This window comes from Euprymna scolopes, chromosome 15 (assembly GCF_053919585.1).
Source record: "Euprymna scolopes isolate OS-2025 chromosome 15, ASM5391958v1, whole genome shotgun sequence".
Classification (NCBI taxonomy): Eukaryota; Metazoa; Mollusca; class Cephalopoda; order Sepiida; family Sepiolidae; genus Euprymna; species Euprymna scolopes.
Window position 1 is genome coordinate 36142424 of NC_136496.1, and position 22710 is coordinate 36165133.

General features: G+C 31.6%; 1 protein-coding gene across 6 annotated transcripts in view; it reads left to right on the forward strand.

Annotated features, from left to right (window-relative positions):
- LOC145293781 (histone deacetylase 11-like) overlaps positions 1–22710 on the forward strand; it is a 104964-nt gene that overhangs the window by 46748 nt on the left and 35506 nt on the right. For all 6 annotated transcript variants that reach the window (XM_080140316.1, XM_080140321.1, XM_080140319.1 and 3 more), the window contains 3 exons: positions 12847–12963; positions 16704–16889; positions 18923–19025. In XM_080140316.1, coding sequence (XP_079996442.1) covers positions 12847–12963; positions 16704–16889; positions 18923–19025 — 406 coding nt within the window. The remainder of the gene's footprint in view (positions 1–12846; positions 12964–16703; positions 16890–18922; positions 19026–22710) is intronic.

Here is a 22710-nt window from a genome sequence, read left to right on the forward strand (position 1 = left end):
TTATTTAATACTAGAAAGCAGAAAGTCATAATGATAACTTAAGGTTCTTTGTAAATAAAGAATCCGCCTTTGAATAAAAGAATAAGATAGCCAGTTGTCAAAGAAAGAAAGACTCAGTTACCATCAAAGTGTCCCTAAAATTTCTTGGGAAGGTAAGTTATGACAGTATTTATATCTTGAGGATTATCTGCAGATGTTAAGATTGCTAAGTAAATGGCCTAGTGATGTGTTTAAATTGACTGCAAAGGAAAACCCCAGACAAATGGAAATCTCTCCCCTCTTCCAAAAAAGAAAACTATATAAACTAACCCAAATTGAGATCCAGAAAGCTGATTGGCTATCGAGTTTTAGAGATCAAGTTCCATCAGTTTCCATGCTTCTTCTATTCCTCTCCAGGCTGTCTGAAGATCCTGGCTTTTTGACCCCAAAATGCACCAAACATTAATATTGTTGTTTGTTTTTCCTTTCCCTTTTCAAAACGCAGTCATTTTCTGCAAAGTCAAAAACAAAAACAATTTTTCTATACAAAAGAAAGCAAATCAAAACACCATGAATAAATATTCAAAGATATAAAGAACTTGAAGCATAGCGACCTTTTCTAAAATTGCTAGATTCGGTATTCAATAACCCAAAAAGGGTTGATATGCCATAAAACAAAACAACCAATTCAAGCATCATGAATAAATATTTTAAAATATAAAAAAAAAAACTTGAAGCATAGACTTTTTACAAAATTACTGGATTCAGCATGGAATTTCCTGAAAAGGGTTGATATGCCGTAAAACAAAACAACCAAACCAAACACTATGAATAAAAATTTGAAGATATAATTAACTTGAAGCATAAAAACTTTTTTCCAAAATTACTGGATTTGGCATTAAATAACCCGAAAATGGTTGATTGATATGCCATAAAACAAAACGATCAGACCAAATGTACTCCTCTCCTCATCATTCAACCCTCATCTGTTCTCCGCCACTGAACATATATATATCATTTTTTTATACTTTGGTGTCATTCTTTTAAGAAATATAACACACTAAGTTTTGGTTCCCCTGCTAACCAATTCTCCCAAAGAGTCTTGAACCATACTGATCCTCAATCTATAATGCATCCTGCTTACGTTTAAATCTTTGTATGCATATAATTCAACCTAATTATTAATGTCTGATGCAACCACCAATATTTAACAATCGTGGTGGTCTTTTTATTTGCTAAATCACAACAATATTGTCTTCTGAATGTTGCTGTTGTCAGTTGTTCAATTTTTATATTATTGTTTCTACCTCATTTTGTATTACCTTGTTGTCTTGTGTTATTGTTTTCTGATTGTTTGATTATTTGATTATTACCAATTATTTGATTATATTACCGTATCTGAATATCATTTTTTTTTTATGCCTTTTGTTACCTTAACTTTTTGCCTTTTAATTTGATTGCTAACTTGTATGTTTTCCATTGCACTTTATTTTATGGAAATCACTGCAAATAATGCATGAAACCACCTGATGTAAAAAGCTAAAAACTTCAAGATTGAGAACTAACCATAAGTGTTTTGTATTAGTTGAGTAGATTCAGCCTAGAAAACAGCAATTCTTCCTCCTTTGTCAGAAACATGCTCATAGAATGTGAGGACTAAAGGACAAAAAAGCAAGAGTTACGATGCTGCCGAAAGTAAACCCAAAGTCCACTTTCTACTTTCCAGAGTTTAGCATTTTTACTCTTTTTATAGTTAAGCTGCTGAAACTATACAAGAACTAATCAACTACATCGGAAATACAGTCTCAGAAAATGTTGGATTGAACAAAGATTGACTTAAGATGAGCATAGAAATCTGGCTGACCAATCATGGAGCCGAGATTGATTAGCCATCTTATATGACGTTGCTCATGAGCATATGTGCATGGGTTGCCAGGATTCATATGGTAGTACTTACCATGATACATCACTATACATAGTACTGGATAGTGATGCATCGTGATGTGGTAGTTACACCGACCAAAACGTTGTGCAAATAACGCTCAAAACAAGAATAGTGGTCAGAATAATTCAAATTCTCAATCCTCATCATAAAATTCAGAAACCCAACAAATATTGCTGGTTATAAAAATGTTATCAAATTTTGATTTTGAAATACTGAATGGGAGTTTAGAAAAAAACATATGAACCTTTTTTAAGACCATAACTTGAGTTATGTAGGCTGTTTTTCTGAGTTTTCGTCATTACAGTATGATCTTGATTTCTTTGAACTATTTTGGGATCTGATTTCTTTCTGTTGTTAAAGATGTTTTATCTTAGAATGGCTATTACAATACTACATATCTCTATCGATCCCTGAGATTCCTAAGTTTGCATGCGGAAAGACGCGATATGATGGTCAACAATGAGCCTTTCATACCTGCAATGCTGAGTGATAGTGTATCTAGGGTACTTGTGCAGTTTACAAACCGTACTGATATAATATTATTTAGAAAGTCATTTTTAACATGGGAGGAGGGGCTTTTTTTAACTATTCTGTACTTTCACCTAACAATTTAATAATTAAAAGATACTGTAAAAATTAAATTTAAATTTAGCTTGAAAATTCTAACTTAAAAAAAAATAGCATTATTCCTAAACTACACAAAGCACCTTATCGATATATAAGCTTATGGGTGGTCAAATGTGCAGATCTTATCATGTGTTCCTCAGGCCATTGTTAGAAACAGGCAGTCACCACATGTTCTTATTTCTCTTGTCTGTCTTTCCGTCGGTCTATCTATTACACTTTTTCTTGGAAACTAATGTTATGCAAAGGGACAGACCCCAATAAGTAAGAAAGCAAAACTAGATAAGTTTTAAAATGTTATTAGGAAAAGGCTAGAATCGAACCCAGTAGGCAAGTTTTAAAAGATAATAGATATTGAAATCCTAGGAATGCAGAACGATTGTCATTGTTCTCGCAAATAATTAAATAATATTTAGGTTAGAGATAGATATTTGATTTATGAATTCAGTTAATTGTTCGTTCTTTTAGAAATAACTGAATATTGAATATGTCAGTTAAAAGAATGAACAATACGAGTTTTAGAAAAAAACGATTAAAAATAGGTTAGATATTAAACAATTAAAATTGGGAATTCTTTGTTCGCCAAAAGTGTGTTTGGACATATATAGGTAAAATCCATGTGAATAAACTTCACGTGGCGAAGGTGTGCCTCTGACGTCGTCGAGAAAGGAGATTCTCAATATGTTGAGACAGTGTTCCAAGTTAGAGAAGAGATAGTCAGACAGACAGTGAGAGACAGAGCCACAGAGAGAGCTAGAGTCAGCCACACTGGGAGCTGATGCCCCTTAAAGGTGAAGGGGGGGGAGGAAGAGACAATGTAGTCGTAAAGGCTTGAATCCCTGACAGTCATCAATCATCCAGCTGGTCTGAATAAAGTATTATCCATATTTGTAAACTGTTGTCTCGTCGTCGTCATTACAACAAAAAGGTAAATGTGTTTTGTCGATCATCTAAAACGAACTTTGTATAACTCCCTCAAGTAATGTGTCCCCTCCGCCATCATCAATAACTGAAGTATCTCCCCTCCTCTCTTAACAAGAACTGTTGCATAAATGTGCTCAGCTCTGTATTATAATATGATAAAAGAATAATCATCACAGTCGTCATGATGTAAAAAGATATGTCATTATCATCATCTGTTCTGAGTCCCTGTTATATGTTGTCCCAATATAAATCCCCAACTACACAACACTAAGCCGATTTGACTGAATTTTGTATGGAACTTTGCTGTTATGATAAGGTGTAGTGTAGTATTATGGTAACTTGGAAATTCTATATCATGTTTCATAAACTGCACAAGCGCCCTATCTAGATATAAACTTGACGGTCAACAATGCAGCATAGTATTATTGTATCTGTTCAGTGCATAGTTATGGATTAATAAGGATTAGTATTTAATGCAAACATAAGTATGAATTTTAATCATATTTGACCATCAAATTTGGAAAAAAGTATTTGTTCTAAGTCATCTGGTTATAACTTTTTCCCATTTTTAACAGGATGAAAAGTCTAGTCTATGTCTATAAACATATCTCTCTTACCTAAATAGTTTGCATCTTAAAATATGAATATTTCGTTCTGAATAGCTATTTCTTTTTCTTTAGCTTTGGTTCATGTTGTTAAAAGGAAAAATGTAATTAGAAAACTTCTAAGATGGCTTCCATCTTTAATTGACATTTGCTACAGGAAAAAAAATAGTCAGTGAGAATAATTTTATTTGCACAGAAATTTTAAATTACATGGTCTAAAAAACACAAGGCAAGAAACTGTGTTGTTGACTATCTACAAAGAAGTCTACACTATCACTGAGCATTAAATGGTCAAAATGGTTTGTTGTTGATTATCAAATCAAGTGTTTCTGAATATGTACTGAATGTGTGAATTTGATTAACAACTATTTATGAAATCAGAATTACAATTTAAAATATTGTTTAAGTAATATTAAAAATCAGTAATTTTCGACTTATTCACTCTCTCTGAAAGATTTTTCTGTGTAAGGCACATAATAATGCAAACATGTTTGTTGGGTGCGTAGAAGCATTTTATGCACAGCAATGGGAAAAGGGGAAGCGAGACCGCCCAAGATATTTATTAGCTCTTTGAAATAAAAATGTCTTCAGCGCTATGCTGTGTCACTTAAGATTTCTAAAACTTGTAAATAAAAATGTCTTCTCAGATACGCAGTTCAAGGGCAATTGGTAATGGACAAATGTCCTTTTCTGATCTTAACATTTGTGTTCAAATGTTTTTTTTTTTTGTTTTTTTTTTCTGACTAGTTTTGTGGTGGTGGTGAATGGGAGGAGATTAACTTGATTTTCAACAAGTTGCAATCAATTTTTAAATTGAATGCTAGAAACACACACACACACACAAACACACACACACACACACACACACACACACACACACACACACACACACACACACACACACACACACCATCGTTCAAACAAATTGATTTCTAACTTTTCTTGTTTTTTGTTATATTTAAAAGATAAATACATTTGTATTAAAATTACCAAAATGTTAATGTTTACAAATAAATGCAAAAGTTGTGATTTTTTTCTTTTTATTTTTACATGTTTACAGCACAATTATTTAAATTTCTTATTCCAAATAGCAAACATTGAAGTAGTAGCAAGCCAACAAGACCAAGTAGTATTAATTGCTCTATTAGCAAAAAAAAAAAAAATCAATTGGTCAGTTAGAAACTTCATTAATTATTTTGTAAATTTCAGTTAATTCATCTCATTCTTCTATCAAGTTGATCCTAATTTTTCAATCTTTCTCTGGAACTGTAATCTTCCATTGTCACTTTTTGTATGCCTTCCAATTTTATTACATTCCACTTTCAAAGTCTAGACTAAAGTTTTCTCAACCAGGTTTCCACAGAATCCTGAGGTTCCTTAAGAGCTAAGGGTTCCTTCAAGAGATACTGATAAATATGTTAAGATTATTTTTCCTTTGCACATATATGCAAATGCATATTTCAGTTTTTTTTGTTTTTCTTTTCAAACGTAATTTTTTTATATATAAACTGGAAAAAAAATCAGTTATGTGTTTGAACGTGTCAGAGTTTTGTTTTTGTTTAGTTTTCAAAATTGTCAATAAATTTGAAAAAGACATTTTTTTTAAACCTAAATCGGTTATAAAAAGAAAAATATGGCTTGCATTATGAAAGAAAAATAAATAAAATTGTAAAATATTTTTTGATGTAGGGGTTCCTTGGGATATTAACCTTATTGGAAGGGTTCCATAAAATAGAAAGGTTGGGAAAATTTGGTATAGACACTGGAATTCAGGCCTGAGTTGACTAGCCCATATAAGGCCTTATAAAAGTTTTGTATATATCTTCAAAACCATGTTTGACTAACCATCCATCCATCCATCCGTCAAATTGTTTCATTTGTCTTTCATAAATAAATGATTGTTAAATATAACATGAAAAGCAACTCTTAAATAAAATTCTTCATTTGCTTTTTTGATTGCTCCATTATATAACTTTTAGTATTTTTTTGAAGAGTCCATAGTTTCAGTCCTGTAAGAAAATTGCCAGAATTCTCTCTTCCAGTCTGTAAAACACATTGGCATGGGACTGCTTCTTTACTGATTATAACTTGGTAGTTTAATATTAACAAATTTTTTTTCGCTTCATACATAAGTTCATACTATTGATCAGTGTGAGTGTTCCTATTAGCCTACAATCATTCCTGTCTCATAAAACCTTAAGTGGCTTTTAGCCTTTTTATTACATTTTTACTTCAAACAAGGCACAGTTTTATGTAAGGGGGCTACTATCAGGGACATAAGTTGCAGGGATACTATGTAGGGAGTTGAGCAACAAGATGTCTGTTTACATTACACTTGAACTTCTGCATGTCAGTACAGTTGGAGAAGCAGGAACTCAGAAGGGAATTCCAGAGTCTAGCAGTTCTGGGGAAGAAACTATTAGAGTAGAAGACTTTCTTACATCTAGGGATCTCTACTGTGTGGAGCTGGGACTTTGCTGCTTGTCGGCTTTGTCGGGTATTTACGTCGAGGGCTTGTAATTCGTCAGAGTATCCACCATTAAAATGATAAGTAGTCACTGAATAGTTTAAAAACAACCTTTTTTTTTTTTTTTTTTTTTTTTAAATAAAAAAAAAAAGAGTTGCATAAACTAACTCTTCTATTTAGGGAATTAATTTTACCCATCCCGGTACGGATAATTTTCTAGTATATATATATATATATATATATATATATATATATATATATATAATGTAGTAGAGATTTAGAAGGCTGTCACAATGCGAGGAATGAAATATAGTCGTTGTTGGTAAGAGAAGACAAGAACAAGTGGCTATTTACAAATCAATAAGTACATACATGTATTTTAATTTGATTTCTAAATCGCCACTTGTTCTCGTCTTCTCTTACCAACAACAACTATATTTCATTCCTCGCATTGTGACAGCCTTCTAAATCTCTACTACATACCTATCCCACACAATGCTTCAAGCAAACTACATATCAATCCTATATATATATATATGTGTGTGTGTGTGTGTGTGTATATCTATTAGTGATGAAACGATTCCAAAATTCTTGCTGATTCGGATACAATTACCAATTCTGTTTTAAATTCCCGATTCCGATACAATTACCGATTCTAATTCTTTTAAAATCACTAAATATTTAGCTGTAGAGTTATTTTTTATTTTTTATTTTTTTTTTAGATTACTGTAAAAACCATGTGATATATTTTGCGTGGGTGATCTATACATTTTAATTTTCTTTGTAGCTTAAATGGTAAATGTGTATTAACACTAGTGTTGGGACGATTCCTAATTTTTATACGATTCCGATTCCGATTCCAGGAAAATATTGATTAACGATTCCGATACCAAGTACGATTCCGATTCCGATTCCTAGGGAATTATTGTTTTGAAATATACCAGGTAGTTTTATACTTATGGTCGGTAGTTCCCAAATATGTTCCCTAACTTTGGAAGAGATATTTTATGTCTACACCGTCGTGTTTTGGTTTAAATAAAATTATTATATAGTAAACTAAACAGAAAAATTAGCAAAATTTATTTTAGAGAAAATTTATTTTACTTAATTGGAATACAGAAAAAAAAACTCAAAGAAAATAGAATTTATCCTTCAGAGAAAAAACAAATAAAATAGAATTTATATAACAGAACAAAAACAAGAAAATTAGAGAATAAATACACACGATTCATTAGTTTGGTCCTCATAATTAACAGATTTAATGAATTAAATAAAAAAAATATAGCGGAAGAGAAAGAAAATATATACTAATTAAATATAAAAAAAGATAAATATTTAATTTTATAATTTATAAATGAACGTGCGTAATGAAAAAAAAACAATATACCACGTGACATGGCGCCGTAGATACAAAATAACCTTTCCAAAGTTAACGACCATATATGAGAAATACCATTAATCGAAAGGTTTTGTGTTTTATACCAAAAGGTAGGTATAGCGAGAAGTTACAATTAAAGGAATTTCAAAAACGATTTTTTGTTTGGCTATTGATAGTTGTATTTGTGACGGCAGTTCTTCAGACCTCCATAATTCACAAGAAGTAGTTAACACCTATTATTTTTTCTTACTTTTTCATTGCTTTTACACGTTGTTTCTAACGTGAAGAATAAGTTTAGCCAAACTAATTTTGAAATAGGGTATATCAAAGGAACACATATAAAAATGATACCACTATAAAAACAAATGAAATACTAGATAAAATTGAGCAAAAATAATTACCAAAATTACAGAAAAAGATCTAAAAAAAAAAATGGTGAAGTTTGTTGAGTGAAATGAATTATTGAAAGAAAATTAATTGAACTAATAGAAATGTTAAATAAAAAAATGTCACATTTCAATATTTTTTTAATAATTAAATTCTCAGGGTTGTCGAAATTAAAAATTAAGTGATTTTTTTTTTATTAGACTTCTTTCGAAGCTTGTTACCTTGAAAAATACATTTAAAACCCTGTTTTTTTTAAAATAAATTGAAAAATAAATGCAATTAAAAAAATTTAATTGATAATTGAAACTTTAAAAACATATTAAACATTGAAAAATTACTTATCTCACAAATTAACGTCCAATAAAGTAGATCCTGTCTTCATACAGGAATTCGGTTATAATAAATATATCTTTCCCAAACTTAAAAATTAAATCTTTTTTTTTTTTTTTTTTTTTTTTTGAGAGAGAGAGTGCTTTAAAATCGCCGGGGAGTGCCGCCTAAAATTTTAAAGAAGTAAATTTTAGGAGTTTAGTGCCTTTCAAAGACGGTTATCATAATTTATTATCATCATTTAATTTCCTTTTTTTCCTCCCCCTCACCTTTCCACGTGGTTCAGTAGTTAACCAGTGCTCCTGTTGCTGTCAGTCAGCTATCTTTACCTAAGTTTTAATTTCTAGTTAAAAGAATTTATCATGAATAGAATCAGCATTTTTTTAAATTATTTTTTTAATTGTATATATTGTATTTACTCTTTGAAGTTAAGGAGGGTTAAAAAAAATTGGTGACACCTAGATGGTGACGTAGGCAAAAAAAAAAAAAGACACTGCGATTTCGACCCTCACTAATAAAACTGCTCTGAGTGACTAGTTGGTAATTTTTTGTTCCTTTTCTTTTTTATTTTGCTCCTCCAATTTATTTGGATGCTTCATAGTTAAATGTTTTAACATGTTGGTTGTGATCATGGTAGATGGTTTTATTCCTCGCGATATTTTAATTTGACAGACTTTGCAAATAGCTTTCAACTCATCATCTTCATCAACTTCAAAAAGTTTCCATGCAAGACTTTTTTTGGACTTTGGGCCATATTAGAAAATTCAGTTTATCTGTAAACAAATAATTTACTATTAAATTTTGTTTTAAAGCTAGTCACTTATTTGGATAATTAATTGAAAATAATCCGCTAAAAAAGACAAAAAGAAAAAAATATAAAGGGATGGGGCGGTAAATTGTACCAACCGGTAGTTAACAAAAAAAACTTATAGAATTTAATTTTTGAAACCAATGTAGAAAAGTTTACATGATGAAATGCAAATATGCATTTTCTTTTGAATTTTTTTTTGGTTGACTGTGTTCAATTCACACATGGTTGATGCGGTTCAATATTGCTAAACTATAAGTCTTAAGTAAAATTCTATTTATAAATACTTTTTAAAATGAAATTATTTAATTAATCGTAAATATTATTTAGACATAAAAATTAATTGAATACAAAACCTTTTAAAAATATATATATTAATTTCTTTTTCGTTCGGCAAAAAACCGCGCAAAACACTTTTAATTTTCAATTTAAAATTCTAGAAAAAAGATTATATTATTCTGCTTTTAATATAATCAAATTCAGGGTTTTATCTTTCTGGAGAAAAAAAAAATAATGGATTTTATTTCAATGAAATAAAAAAAAAAAACTTGACTGAATTGAATTAATTACCCTTAAATTAACGAAGGGGTTATTTAATAACTTTAGGTTTGGAAGAGATAGGTATGGGGTCGATTTTTTTGAAACTTCAAAAGAAGCCGACTACAGTCAAAAGTTTGCGAAATAATACAACGTGATCAATTTCATTTTAGAGATATTTCTTCCAAAAGCCTTCTTTTAAAAAAAGAAAAAAAAGTATATTGTTCTATTAAACCTTTTACTGTTTAAATAATTTGACTTTGCTCGTTTTATTTTAAGAAAATATAAGTTGAAAAAGCATTTTCATTCAGTATTAGAAGATTTGTCAGTAAAAAAAAAACAATCGCCAAAAAGATAAGCGGTTTTTTTTTTACTCGCAATGTAGAGCCCTGCATACTTCTTTTCAAGTTAACTCTTTTGTAGTTTTGATTACAATAGATCTGAATGAATGAATCTTGGAGGGAGGGGGAACTAAGCATTACCCTGTTAATAATGAATTTCTTTCGTTTCTTCTTGCGGTTAGAAATATCAGGAAATCTTTTCTTTTTTTCAACATCAGACTAAAAGAATCGTAATGAAGGAATCGGAAAATTAAGGTATTTTTTAACGATGCAATTCCGATTCCGATACCTCCCAAAATACACGATTCTTACGATTAACGATTCCGATTCCGATTAATCGTCCCACCACTAATTAACACATTTACCATTTTATTTTTAGTAGCAGTAACGGAACACTAAGTTTTAAACAAAAACAAACCAAATAATAAAAAATTACAAGAATTGTTTCTAGCATTGGAAAATAGTCACAATTTAGTCCCAAGATACCGATTTCAATACCTTAAAAAGTTCAGATTTTCTTGATTCACGATTCCGATTAATCATCCTCACACATATATATTATTATTATGTAAAAGGAATTTTGTGTGTGCATTTGTTTCTTATGGACTCAAACGGCTGGGCTGATCTTTATGAAATTTCACACAAATCTACTTTATGTACCTGCAGTGTTCTTAGATAGGTTTTATATCACAATGTCTTCAATAAGTATCAAAATAATACAATGAAAGCAGGAACAGGCTGTTTTGACCGAAGTTAACACCCTAGACGGCCTAACATCACTAGTGCATTTGAGAAGTGTTATTACCACACAAGCCGAAAGGCTCAACATATAATATATGTTCGAAATGAACATTTCTATTTAGAGCACACTTGAAGCATAATTTAAATTTCAACTTTAATTCAAGCTATTATATATAAAAATAATTTTATAAAATCAACAGTAGGTTCTCTACAGTGCAATCTAGACTACAACGTATTGTGGACTGTCATTGTAGGGGCGGCATGAGAAGTTTTCTCTCAATGCATCAGGATGGTTCCCCGATTAGAGTAGGCAATCAATCGATATATTTCACTAATTTCCATAACAATAAAAAATATAGGAGTGTGCAACATTTGTTGATCATCATTCAATCCCGGGCAATGTCGGATCTCCTTGCTAGTGTATGATTATGCATCTATTTTTCAGTATTTACTTCAACAGTGCTTAATACATGAGTAGAACTAGATAGTAAGTTATGAAAATATATATGATAATTAATTAGAATTTTCTGCATTTCATCTTCGGGGGATTCATCAGGCTATTGCAATAGTCTGATGAATCTTCACAAGGAAGAAACACAGAAACTTCTGTGTAATTTAATTGCCATATATATTTTCATAACTCTCTCTCTCTCTCTCTCTCTCTCTCTCTCTCTCTCTCTCTCTCTCTCTCTTATATATATATATATATATATATATATATAATGTCAATAACACAAGAGGAAATTAAAAAAAATCAAATATTAAGTAACTGTGATATGGAGATGGACAGATTATGATGGATTATAATAGATTGAATCAAAATATAAAGTTGAAACAAATTAAAGGAGAAATGGAACCTAAATTTATATAAAAAGGATAAGATTAAAAATATTAGTTTTAAATTAAGCAAAGGCGATTAATAAATACTAATGTCAAAATATTAAAGTAAGAATACATGTAACTTCGATAAATGAATAAACTTTGGAAAAAAGATAAAAAATATTATACTTAGAAAATGATAAGACTTAATAAGTTAAATTATTGACATAAACAGTAAGGGATGAAAATAAATTTTAATTAATATTATTTAAATACCTTTTAATTATAATTCATTAAGAAATAATGTATGAAGAAAAAATCATCAACTAATAGAACGTAATATGTAAATAAAATTTATGCGAAACTATGGCGGATTGAGAAAAGAATAGTTAAACGTATAAATAGAAACTAGAATTTGAAGCTGTTTAGATTAGTATTTGGGAAATAAATTAATAAAATAAATAAATTGGAAAAATTAATTATAAAAAATTAAAAAAAAAAAAAAGATTAATTGAACATAAAAATAGTGAATTGTTGAAGTTTCATAAAAATAGAAATACGAAAGTGGGTTAAATAATCAATTCGAAGACAATCGCAAAAAAAAAAAAAAAAAATCTGAAAATTGGTGAAGAGGTGAGTCCAACTGCTTAATAGTTTAAAATAAGTATTATAAATATATTTCGCCGTCTGAAGAGTAGCTATTTTGGAATATTTTTAAATGATATAATATTTGAATTTATTCAAATGATTATGAAACAATTGTAACGCATAAGGAAATACACCATATGATGTTCTCATTTTATATTTGGTTGTCTTGATTTTGCGGAAATATATGCATGCTTAATTTTGATTTTATTGGTATATGAACATTACCAGAAATATATTAAAAATATTGGTTTAAAAAATATTAATAAGAAGTTAATTATTTTTCATTCCTATCTCTTTAATGTTTTAATTGCAGAGTAGTCTGAGTGTTGCAAAGATTGTGGAGATTCCTCCTGTTTTCATGGTGCCCAACTTCTTGGTTCAACGACATGTTCTTCAGCCATTTCGCTTTCAAACTGGCGGAACCATTCTGGTAAGTTATAAAATATTTATCACAATTTTCGGACAAAAGAAAATAGCAAATGAAAATTCTGTCTGGAGCTCATGCAGCATTTACTCCAAGTTACACAAAATATATATAAGACTAGCAGGGACACAAACACACATACATACATACATACATACATACATACATACACACATTTTCGCTTTTATATATATAGATTATTGAAATAATGAAAATAATGCAATAAAACTGGATTATTTGTTTAAAATAAATGCAATCCTGATTAAATTTAAATAAAATTTTGTTAAAGTTTGTTTTTGTACTATTGTATTTTTATTTCAATAATTGATTAATCTATTATATATAGGGTAGTTGCATGCATATATGTCCAGCTAAAAAATCAAAAACTATAAAACAAACACCCACATGGTTGGTATATTTTTGATCAGTGTTACCTTGGATGAATTGTATCAATTATTCTTTCTCTGGTCATCAACTGGACCAGGTTTCACCAGGAGTTGGTCAGTTTTTCCAGCCATTTTCATTATTTTATTATAAAAGAGGAGTGAATGACTTGCATTATTATTTTCAATAGAGAAGAATGACTAGGTGGAGGTGAAAGATGGGGGGAAGGATGTGTAAAAACAGGGGAAGAGAGAAAGATAGAGAGACGGATTTTAATATAAACACTTTTTAAACTCTTTTTGTGTTTTTATGGCTCTGGGCAACAGCAGGTAGCCTTGTTAGTAAATAAAAAATAAAAAAATGCAATGTGTAAATTTTGTGTGGATGACAAACATGGACACTTGAGAAGTGGTCACATAATTTTATTAATATGAACCCATATTCTAGTAATAATTGGTAGAATTGTAATATTTCGATGAACAGAAGAATCTACAATAAATGTTAAGCAAGGAAAACATGGGAACATGTGTGCTTGTGCATTCAGCAAACGCATACTTGCTGCACATGTTTGTTATTGCCAGCGAGCAATCCAGAAAAACAGTTCAATTCAATAAAGTCATTGTATGTCACTATGTGTCTCGATCCATCTCTTCTATCATCGCTTTCACCTGCGTATGGCCACTGGTTTGTATCGTTGATTGTCCAGTGGCTTGATCTTCTGTTACTAAAGACAAACTACATACATGAAAACACAAGAGACTTGTTGATGATTTAAAGATTTTATTGGGAGAAAAATACATTGCAGGGCGAGAGACCAAAAATGAAACCTTTTATAAAGGATATTTCTTCTTACTTATTTTACCTATCTAAATTAAGAATTTGTTGACAAACAGACACTCTTGAGAAGATTTATTTTGGTTCCTTCATAGTTGGGCATGTCTGCTTCCTGGTTCCCTTGACGCAAGACTGCCTTGCAAACTCTGTTCCAATCCTTCAACATGTGATCTAATTTCTTATGTAATCAACACCTACATCTAGCTGGTTTGTCTAGGGAGATATTTCCATTAGTCATCAGGCAGTGTTGATACACTCTTAAATTCACACTGATAATGAACCAAAACAAAGCTGAGAGGGAAATGAGATGCCAAGGTCATATGTACGACATGAAAACAAACTGGAATCTTGGGAAGATATCTATCGTTCCAGTAATTATAAGACAAAAAGACCACAAGGAAGGTATACTATAAAATATTTAAATGGTCAATTAGAGGAAAATTATGTTCTCAACTTCTTTACTCAGCGTTTGAGAAGTAGAGGGGAACTTCAATGGAATATTCGAATGTTTACGTATCTCATACAGAGATTAAGTGTTAGCTGCAGGAAAAAGGCCCCTTGGTTTCTGAGAACTTTGACTGAAGTAAAAAGGAGAATTAAGAAGTGAATATCCCCAATGATGCGTGGTTAAACAGAGCTGAGAGGGAAAAAAAGATAACGAAATACCAAGATCCTATATTTGTACAGTTTAGTCAACACATTAAAAAAATGAAAATATTGAAAAAAAAGTTATATTGTACGTATCTGTTTTGGACTGAAGATCTCCGAAAAAAAGTTTCATTTAATTCGATTGAGGAGTTTTTTGTTTTTTTTTACAGCGGAAAAACACGTTCTTATGAGAGCACGTTGAAGTCAGCTATTGTGAAATTTGCTGAAGCTGAACAGCATGCCACGGGGAGATAACTCAATGTAAAGCGCCGACACTCCCTTCCCATCTTTAATTCTAGCTTTTCTTCCTAAAAATCGAACCTTTTGCTCGGTATCATAGCAAATTGTTTTTTCGCTGTAAAAAAAAAACTACTCTATGAAATAAAGTGAAATTTTTTTTCGGAGAACTTCGTTTCATAACGGATACGTGAAATATAACCTTTTTTCGATATTTCCATTTTTTAATGTCTTGACTAAACTGTACAAGTACCCAACATGAAAAGAAACTGGAATCTTGGGAAGATCTCCATCATTCCAGTAATTATAGGAGCAACTGAACTCGTAAAAAACAAATTTCAAAAACTATCTGGCAAATATACCCAATGAACCAAGTGTAAGAGAGATTCAAGCAATTGTACTTTAAAGGGATGGCTAGAATCTTTTTAATCTCTCAGTTGGAAAGTATGAGATAGCAGGTGAATGTTTGGCATCTGGTAGGATAGCCCATCCCCAGCTTGAACAAAATGATAAATTAAAAAAAGAAAAAAGTTGAACTAAACTCTGCCTATTTCATAGAGGCACAATATATAACAGAATTAGTAAAAATATTGCATTTTTGATTTCAATAAATATTCAATTAATAATAAATTTAAAAAAAATATATAATTCAATTAGATATCCAAAACACAAAATTTTATTATTACTTCTAAAAAAAATTAATATGGCCACATAAATCTTTGCAAAATATAAACAATGATACTAAATTTATTTTTTTGTATTATTTTGATTATTTGGGCCATTGTTCTTATTTTGAGTGTTATTTTCGTGTTTTGGGAGCCTTTTTGTTAAGCACGGGACTCTTTCTATTGAACTTTGGGTCTGCACAGAATTTCAGACAGAACACTCTATTTAATTCAAAAGTTTTGCTTGAAATTCCATGCCAATTTCAAAGTTTAACAGAAAGATCACATCAGCCAAAATACAACAATAACACGCAAGATGAAAACAGTAGTCCGAATAATAAAAAGTATCAATCCACATTACAAAAATTCAGCAACATAAGTTTATTTTTGTAGTGCAATTATCCATTGAATTATGACTGTTCAAAATTTATTTGAAGTTAAAAATGTTTGCTGCCTTGGTCCAGAAGACAGTTTTCAGCACATAATTATAAATGCAGGCTTCAAACAAGTATAAAACACTTGCCTGTAGAAACAAAATACCGGACTATAACATAATCGTTTTCAGGTCAAACATAAACAAGTTCTTGTTGAGCTGCCCACTAAAATAAATTAACTTATCCAATTTCCACCATCACTGACCATCATTGAATGGTTTCTGGGCCTTGATAAGCAGTGACTAAAATGTAATATCAGTTTAACCATTACACTTAAAAAAAATGTCACTGCAGCAGAATTTTGTTCATATAAAATGAATTTCAACAGTTAACACATTGAATCATTTTAATGATTCATAACACATCAGAGATCAAGCTAGATTATTCTTTTAATAGTAAAAACAAAAAAAAATAAAACAGAAATACAATTTGATAATAGAGCAAAATGTTTTTTTAATATTTCATTCACTTAAGTTTCCACTTTGATTTCTTTTTGTAAAATCCAAATAACTATTTTACATGTTCATTTTATTTTTTCTTATAGGCTGGTGAAATTGCCTTGCATCGAGGTTGGGCGATAAATTTGGGCGGCGGATTCCATCATTGTTCAGCAAACAAGGGAGGTGGATTCTGTGCGTATGCTGACATCACGCTAACGATCAAGTTTATGAGAGAAAGACATCCTGACACCGTCCGTTCGGCCATGATAATAGACCTTGATGCTCACCAGGTGAGTTGATTTATCAAAAATTAGTGGGCTACAAATATTTTTTTGTAATGAAAATAGTGCTCAATATTTCTTTTTTAAATAAAAAAAAAAATAATTACATGTGTATGCGTTTGCTTGTATATACATTATATATATATATATAATTTTCAGAATGTGAGAGATTATATATTTATTTCCACAGCCAAACAATGTCGCAGCCCACAAGAGCCATGTCAGCCAACAAACCGGAAGTCCAAGACTCAAGTCCGGTTTGTTGGCTGTCATGGCTCTTGTGAGCTGTGACGTTGTTTATCTGTGAAAATAAAGATATATATATATATATATATATATATATATCAACAGAACAGTCTCTATCAAACTACTGTCAATTTTTGGTCTACAGAGTGGAAACTTGATATGTAGGGATGCAAAACTGGAACAAATTCGATTTGGTTTTTAACTGGGTAAAAATAGTTAAGTGGCCAAAATAAAAAAAATTGGAACTTAGCAGGCGTAAGGCAACTTAATGTGTATCCTCTACGCATGCACAAATATACATTTATGATTAACTGCATTAATTTTTGAAGTTTTGATATCCATGTGTTTTTAAGTCAGATGGTAGCAAATAATGCTGGAAAGCTAAATATTTTGATTTCGATTCTAGCTGATGGCACCTAAATCATATTTTTGAAAAACTTTGGAAATCACTACTTTATAATGGGTACAATATAATAAGTAATAGAGAATTGGCTCTATAATAATAAATATGAAATTGGTATAAATTAAAACATCATATTTAAGCATATTTTATGACCAGGCAAAGCCAGGCAGCATGCGTATGTATGTATGTATGTATGTATGTGTGTCAGGTCATGTCATATGCTACTGGTACCATGTAACCCAGTACTATCTGCCTCATGGTCGGGTCACCGGCGACTAAACTGGTTCCCCCACTAAACTTGTTTGGTGAGGAGGGTGGCTAGTCTCCCTGAAGGATTAAAAACAAGACCTTCCAAAGGGCGAATGAACCATTTTTCGGGGTCAACAGCCAACTAGCACCGTGTGTGTTGGGGTGAGGAGGGCTCCTGTAAGCTGTGGTGAAGGCAACCTTTCTAGGAGAAGCAAATCTCTGATTTAAAAAACCATAAAGCAGGAGACCAGTACCCACATTAAACTGGTCTGCAGTTCAACTTGTTGCTGGCTATCTTGCTCAACATTTTGAACCGAGAGAGAGAGCTGTTGTACAAAGCTAAGACTCTGTAACATCATCTGTGTATAGATACTCCCTCAGGGATTTGTCTATAAAAATGGTCCTGTGGCGAGAGAAGTTATTTTTGGGCTCATGAACTTTAAGTATCTGAGGGAGTGGCACTCATCTGACAAGACGTTGCAATCATCATGTATGTATGTATATATATATATATATATATGAGAGAGAGAGAGAGAAATTTTTTTAAGTTCTTGAATAATAAACAACTCATTTGTAAGTTGAGAATTTTTTTTTATGATGTCACAAAATGGACTGTTGAACATCAACAGAAGTTTTGAATGGAACCCTTTATCTAATTCATAATTTTATTTTGATTCATTAAGACGGTAACTTGTTCTCGGTCATAAACAGAAGTCTCAAGTAATTCGTAATTAAATAAAGATTTCCATTTGAAATTCTGTACAGATTCCCGAGTTCAACAGAAAGTATCCCGAGTTCGACAATACTCACTGGAAAAAATCTGGGGTTACATCAACCGAAACATGCGAATAAAATCCAAGATGAAATGAAAACAGTAAGCTGAACAATGGAAATAATACTGTTAATACAATTGTTATTTATATTTTTAGTTCCATTCAATTACAACACTCAAGGTTTTTTTCCGCTATGGCTTAATACTTATGTGTCCTGATTGTTACAACAACTTTAGATGTAATTTGTGCTAGATTGACTCAAGTGTTTGGAAGTAATTTGGAGGGAGGGGAGGGGCTGCCATGCTTAAGTTTAAACCATTTTCATCACAAAATGTGCATCTTCGAAAAATCTGTTATTTTTTTTTCTTCAGGGTAATGGATACCAGCGAGATATTCTTGAAGCCAATGATACCCAAACATATGTCCTGGATGTCTACAACCGAACAATTTACCCGTTTGATGGCTATGCAAAAAGTGAGAATATCATTTTTTAACCTACTTGCTGCTTATAGATGTGTAGCAATTGTTTCTTTTCTTTTATATTAAGCTCAATAAAGGTACAGAGCACTTTTTATTTATATTATTTAAGGTCTTCCCTCTCATAAAAAAAGGGGCATTCCAAAAGTAGGGCCTCCTATTTTTTTTAACTCAAAAACTAAAACATTGAAGAGCTACTAAGATGGGAGTGGTACTATTAAAACGAGTGACATTTTTGTGCTCCAGAATTTGTTTTTCTACATAGTCACTACCGTTCTTAATGCACTTTTGCTCTTTTGATGCCCTGATCGTAAAAGTCTGGTGCGTGTTTTGTCTCTCTGAAATTGGCAAACCCATCTGCTAACTGTGCTGACATCAACTGCATTGGCTTTGTAAACATTTAAAAGGCACCGGTGAATATTTATCGGTTCAACTTTTTTCTGCATGGAGAAATTTAATGACACATCTCTGCATCTAATGCATTCCCATGACAGGGGTTGCTTTCTTAGTTTTACACTGTCAATATCTGCAACAGAGAGATGAATTTCAGGCAGAAATCAAAAAAATAAGAGGCATTGCTTTTGGAACGTGCTTTGTATTATTTAGATCTAGTAAAAGGACATAATGTCTGAGACATGGGACTTCCTCCTAAGTAAGTTTTTTTCACTCTGTCCTCGCTATATTATGTTCCAGCCAGTTCCTGCTGTATTACTTTCTTGCTTACATCAACATATCACTATTTTTAACAAACAGTTATGAATAAAAAAGCTGAAGAAGTTATACCAACAGCTGATCCATTTTTTATTAGCATATCTTTGAAACCGGTAACAGTATAAAAATATCAGTGGTTGACTGAACCAAAAAGGGAATAAGTCCCCAATTGATGTATGTGACCAACAAGGAAAATAAAAGGACAGATTTCGATCAAAGTGGAATACTGTAGATTGGAATAGGAGGTTTTTCTTTATTAAAAAAAAATAAAATGTCAATCATTAAAAAGTTTTGTTAAAATAGTTTTATTAAAAAGTTTGGGAAATATATAAAAAATAATAATAAATCTTGGTCGTGAAAATCTAAACACGTCTGTTATTTTATATTTGTTTACAGAGGTCATGTGTGGGTGCGAAAGTCAAGGTCAAACCAGTGTTGATTGAAATCTGTCTTTTTGTTTTTCTCTTTGGTTCATGTCAATTGGGATCCTTATTCTCTTCTTGATCTGGTTGGTCAATAGACTGATGTACCAGTAATGTCTTATGAAAAATTCATATATTTTGACAAATACACATTTTCCTTAATAAATGTATACGTTAAAAAAAAATTCATTTGAGTATTTGTAAAAAGGAAAACATTTCATGTTGATATGAATTTATTTTATATAAAAAAAATTACTTTCACTATTAATAATTTCATAAATAATCATATTTCAATAAAAAAGTAACTTTTCAGATTTTCTTTTGTGTTGACCTACATTTGCATTTTGGTAGCTATATAGAAAAATAATTTCAGAAGCACAAAAATTTGCTCGTTTAAATAATACCACTCTCGTCTTCATAGCTCTTCAACATTTTAGTATTGGGGTTAAAAAAAATAGGAGACCTTACTTTTTGGAATTACCCTTGTAGTTTCATGTTTAAAATGTAAAATTCACAGGACCCAGACTTTCAAGTCACACCGCTGAGTGTGGAACTTTCTTAGGAAGAAGTGACGTGTCTTGGGTGTTATACTCCTTCAATTTTACATGTACCGCTCACAAAAAAAAATCATTGCTTACAGAAAGATGGTTCTCCATTTATAAACATTTGGATTTTTCAAACTACAATTCCTATTTAAGGTGTTACTTTCACAAACTTCCGGCTTTGTTCAGGTGGATCTTTTTGAACTTAGAACCCTAAACACTTGTCAAACTGAATCCTTTATTTATGTAACAGAGCATGTATGAGAAAATCAGCAGCAGCCGAAGGATAGCTGGCTAGCGAAAATATTAGCAGCAGCAGCCATTAAGGCACATAAATTAGCAAGTGTACGTGAGCTTGTCACAAGAAAAGGAGAAGAAAATACACCAGGCGGTTGAGGAGAGAAGCAAAGTGTGTGCCATGCAAGATGGACGTGCGAATACGAGGGTGAGAAAGCACTGGTGTAAAAAGCACGGGGGTGAGAAAGCACTGGTGAGAAGAAAGACTTTTAAAAAGCACGTGTGTATGAAAAGACTTTTGCAAGATAATGAAATGCGTTATTTTGGAAAGACCATGAATAAATGCGTTTTCATTTATTGAGTCGGATTTTTATTTCTTTCCTTTTTTATTTGTTTGTTCTTTGTAGCGATGCTGGACAGCGTGTGGGTCTGGATACTTTGAACTCTAATGACACAGTTAAAAAGTAACGGGTCACGTTATGTTTACTCCATTAGCGTAGATAAAAATGAAATTATTTTCTGCTGAATACCAGTATCAAAGGAAATAGATTAACCGATTAAGCAGCAGAAACGGCTTTAAACATCCCAACTGATCTAAGTTTTAAAATCCCCTATTCAGGTTTCACTTCCATCACGCTGCATGAACATGCCTGATAGATGCTTTACTTGGTTAACAGTGGTAACACTCTGCTGGTTAGTAATGACAAAAGTTCCCTGAACTTAACTCATCCAATCGGGATTCTAGCTACCACACTAGCACCTGTTCCACCCAGTTCCCCAAGATAACAAAATTGCTGAACAACCTCAAAAACTTGTCCATCCACACATTTTTGCTATATCCCAATTCACTTTTGTCCTTCTCCTTTGTTGCTCTGTAACTTTATATTAAATAAAAAAAATGTAAAGAAACAATTGCTCTCAACCTTTAATTCCACTGCACTTATTTTATGCATTGCTTATAAATATGATAAAAAAATGAGTTACACCTGACTCCCTTACCACAAAACTGAACATGTGAATTTTCCTCTTTCTAGAGGATTTCCAACACGATAACTAACTCCACCTCACCCCCCTACACACATTCACTGAGATCTATTTGCACATGCAGAACATACCATACTCCTGACATTATACCATAGATATTCCAAACCTCCTGTTTATGAATTATCTACCTTCAATTGTTCTGACCAATGTTAAAAGAATGTGCTTTCCGGTTTGAAATTCTGAAATCTTGTTCCGCTCATTTAGAACAATATCCTCTTTCTGGCTGGGCTTTCAAGGCTGTCATACGTACTTCGATCAGTTGCCATCTCCAGATAGCTTTCACAAAACTTGATGCTGTGTCTCTATCAAGCGTCTTTTGGTAGAAGTTGACCAGACTCTCAGAATACCCCGACTAAAATGTGAATAATATTTACTTATCCTATGGCTGCACGTAGCCCCACCAACAAGTTGTTGACCCCAAACATTGTGTGCCGTGGCTTTCTCCTTGATCTTTATCTTCTAGTTCTGGCCGTGTTGCTGTCTTGTTCACTAGTGACTATTGGTAGGGATGCACATGTGTCCACAAGTAAAAAAAAAAATAAACAAAACACAAGAAAAACATAGACACTGATAGTTCACATATATATTGGTTAGCATCTGAGTGTGTGTGAAACTGCTTTCTACACGCTGAGGTCGACATTTATATCTACTGTCAAGGCCGTCTCCATCGGTTAGTTGATTAATTAATCTGTCTGTTCAAGGATTCTCAATCTGGTCCAAACTATG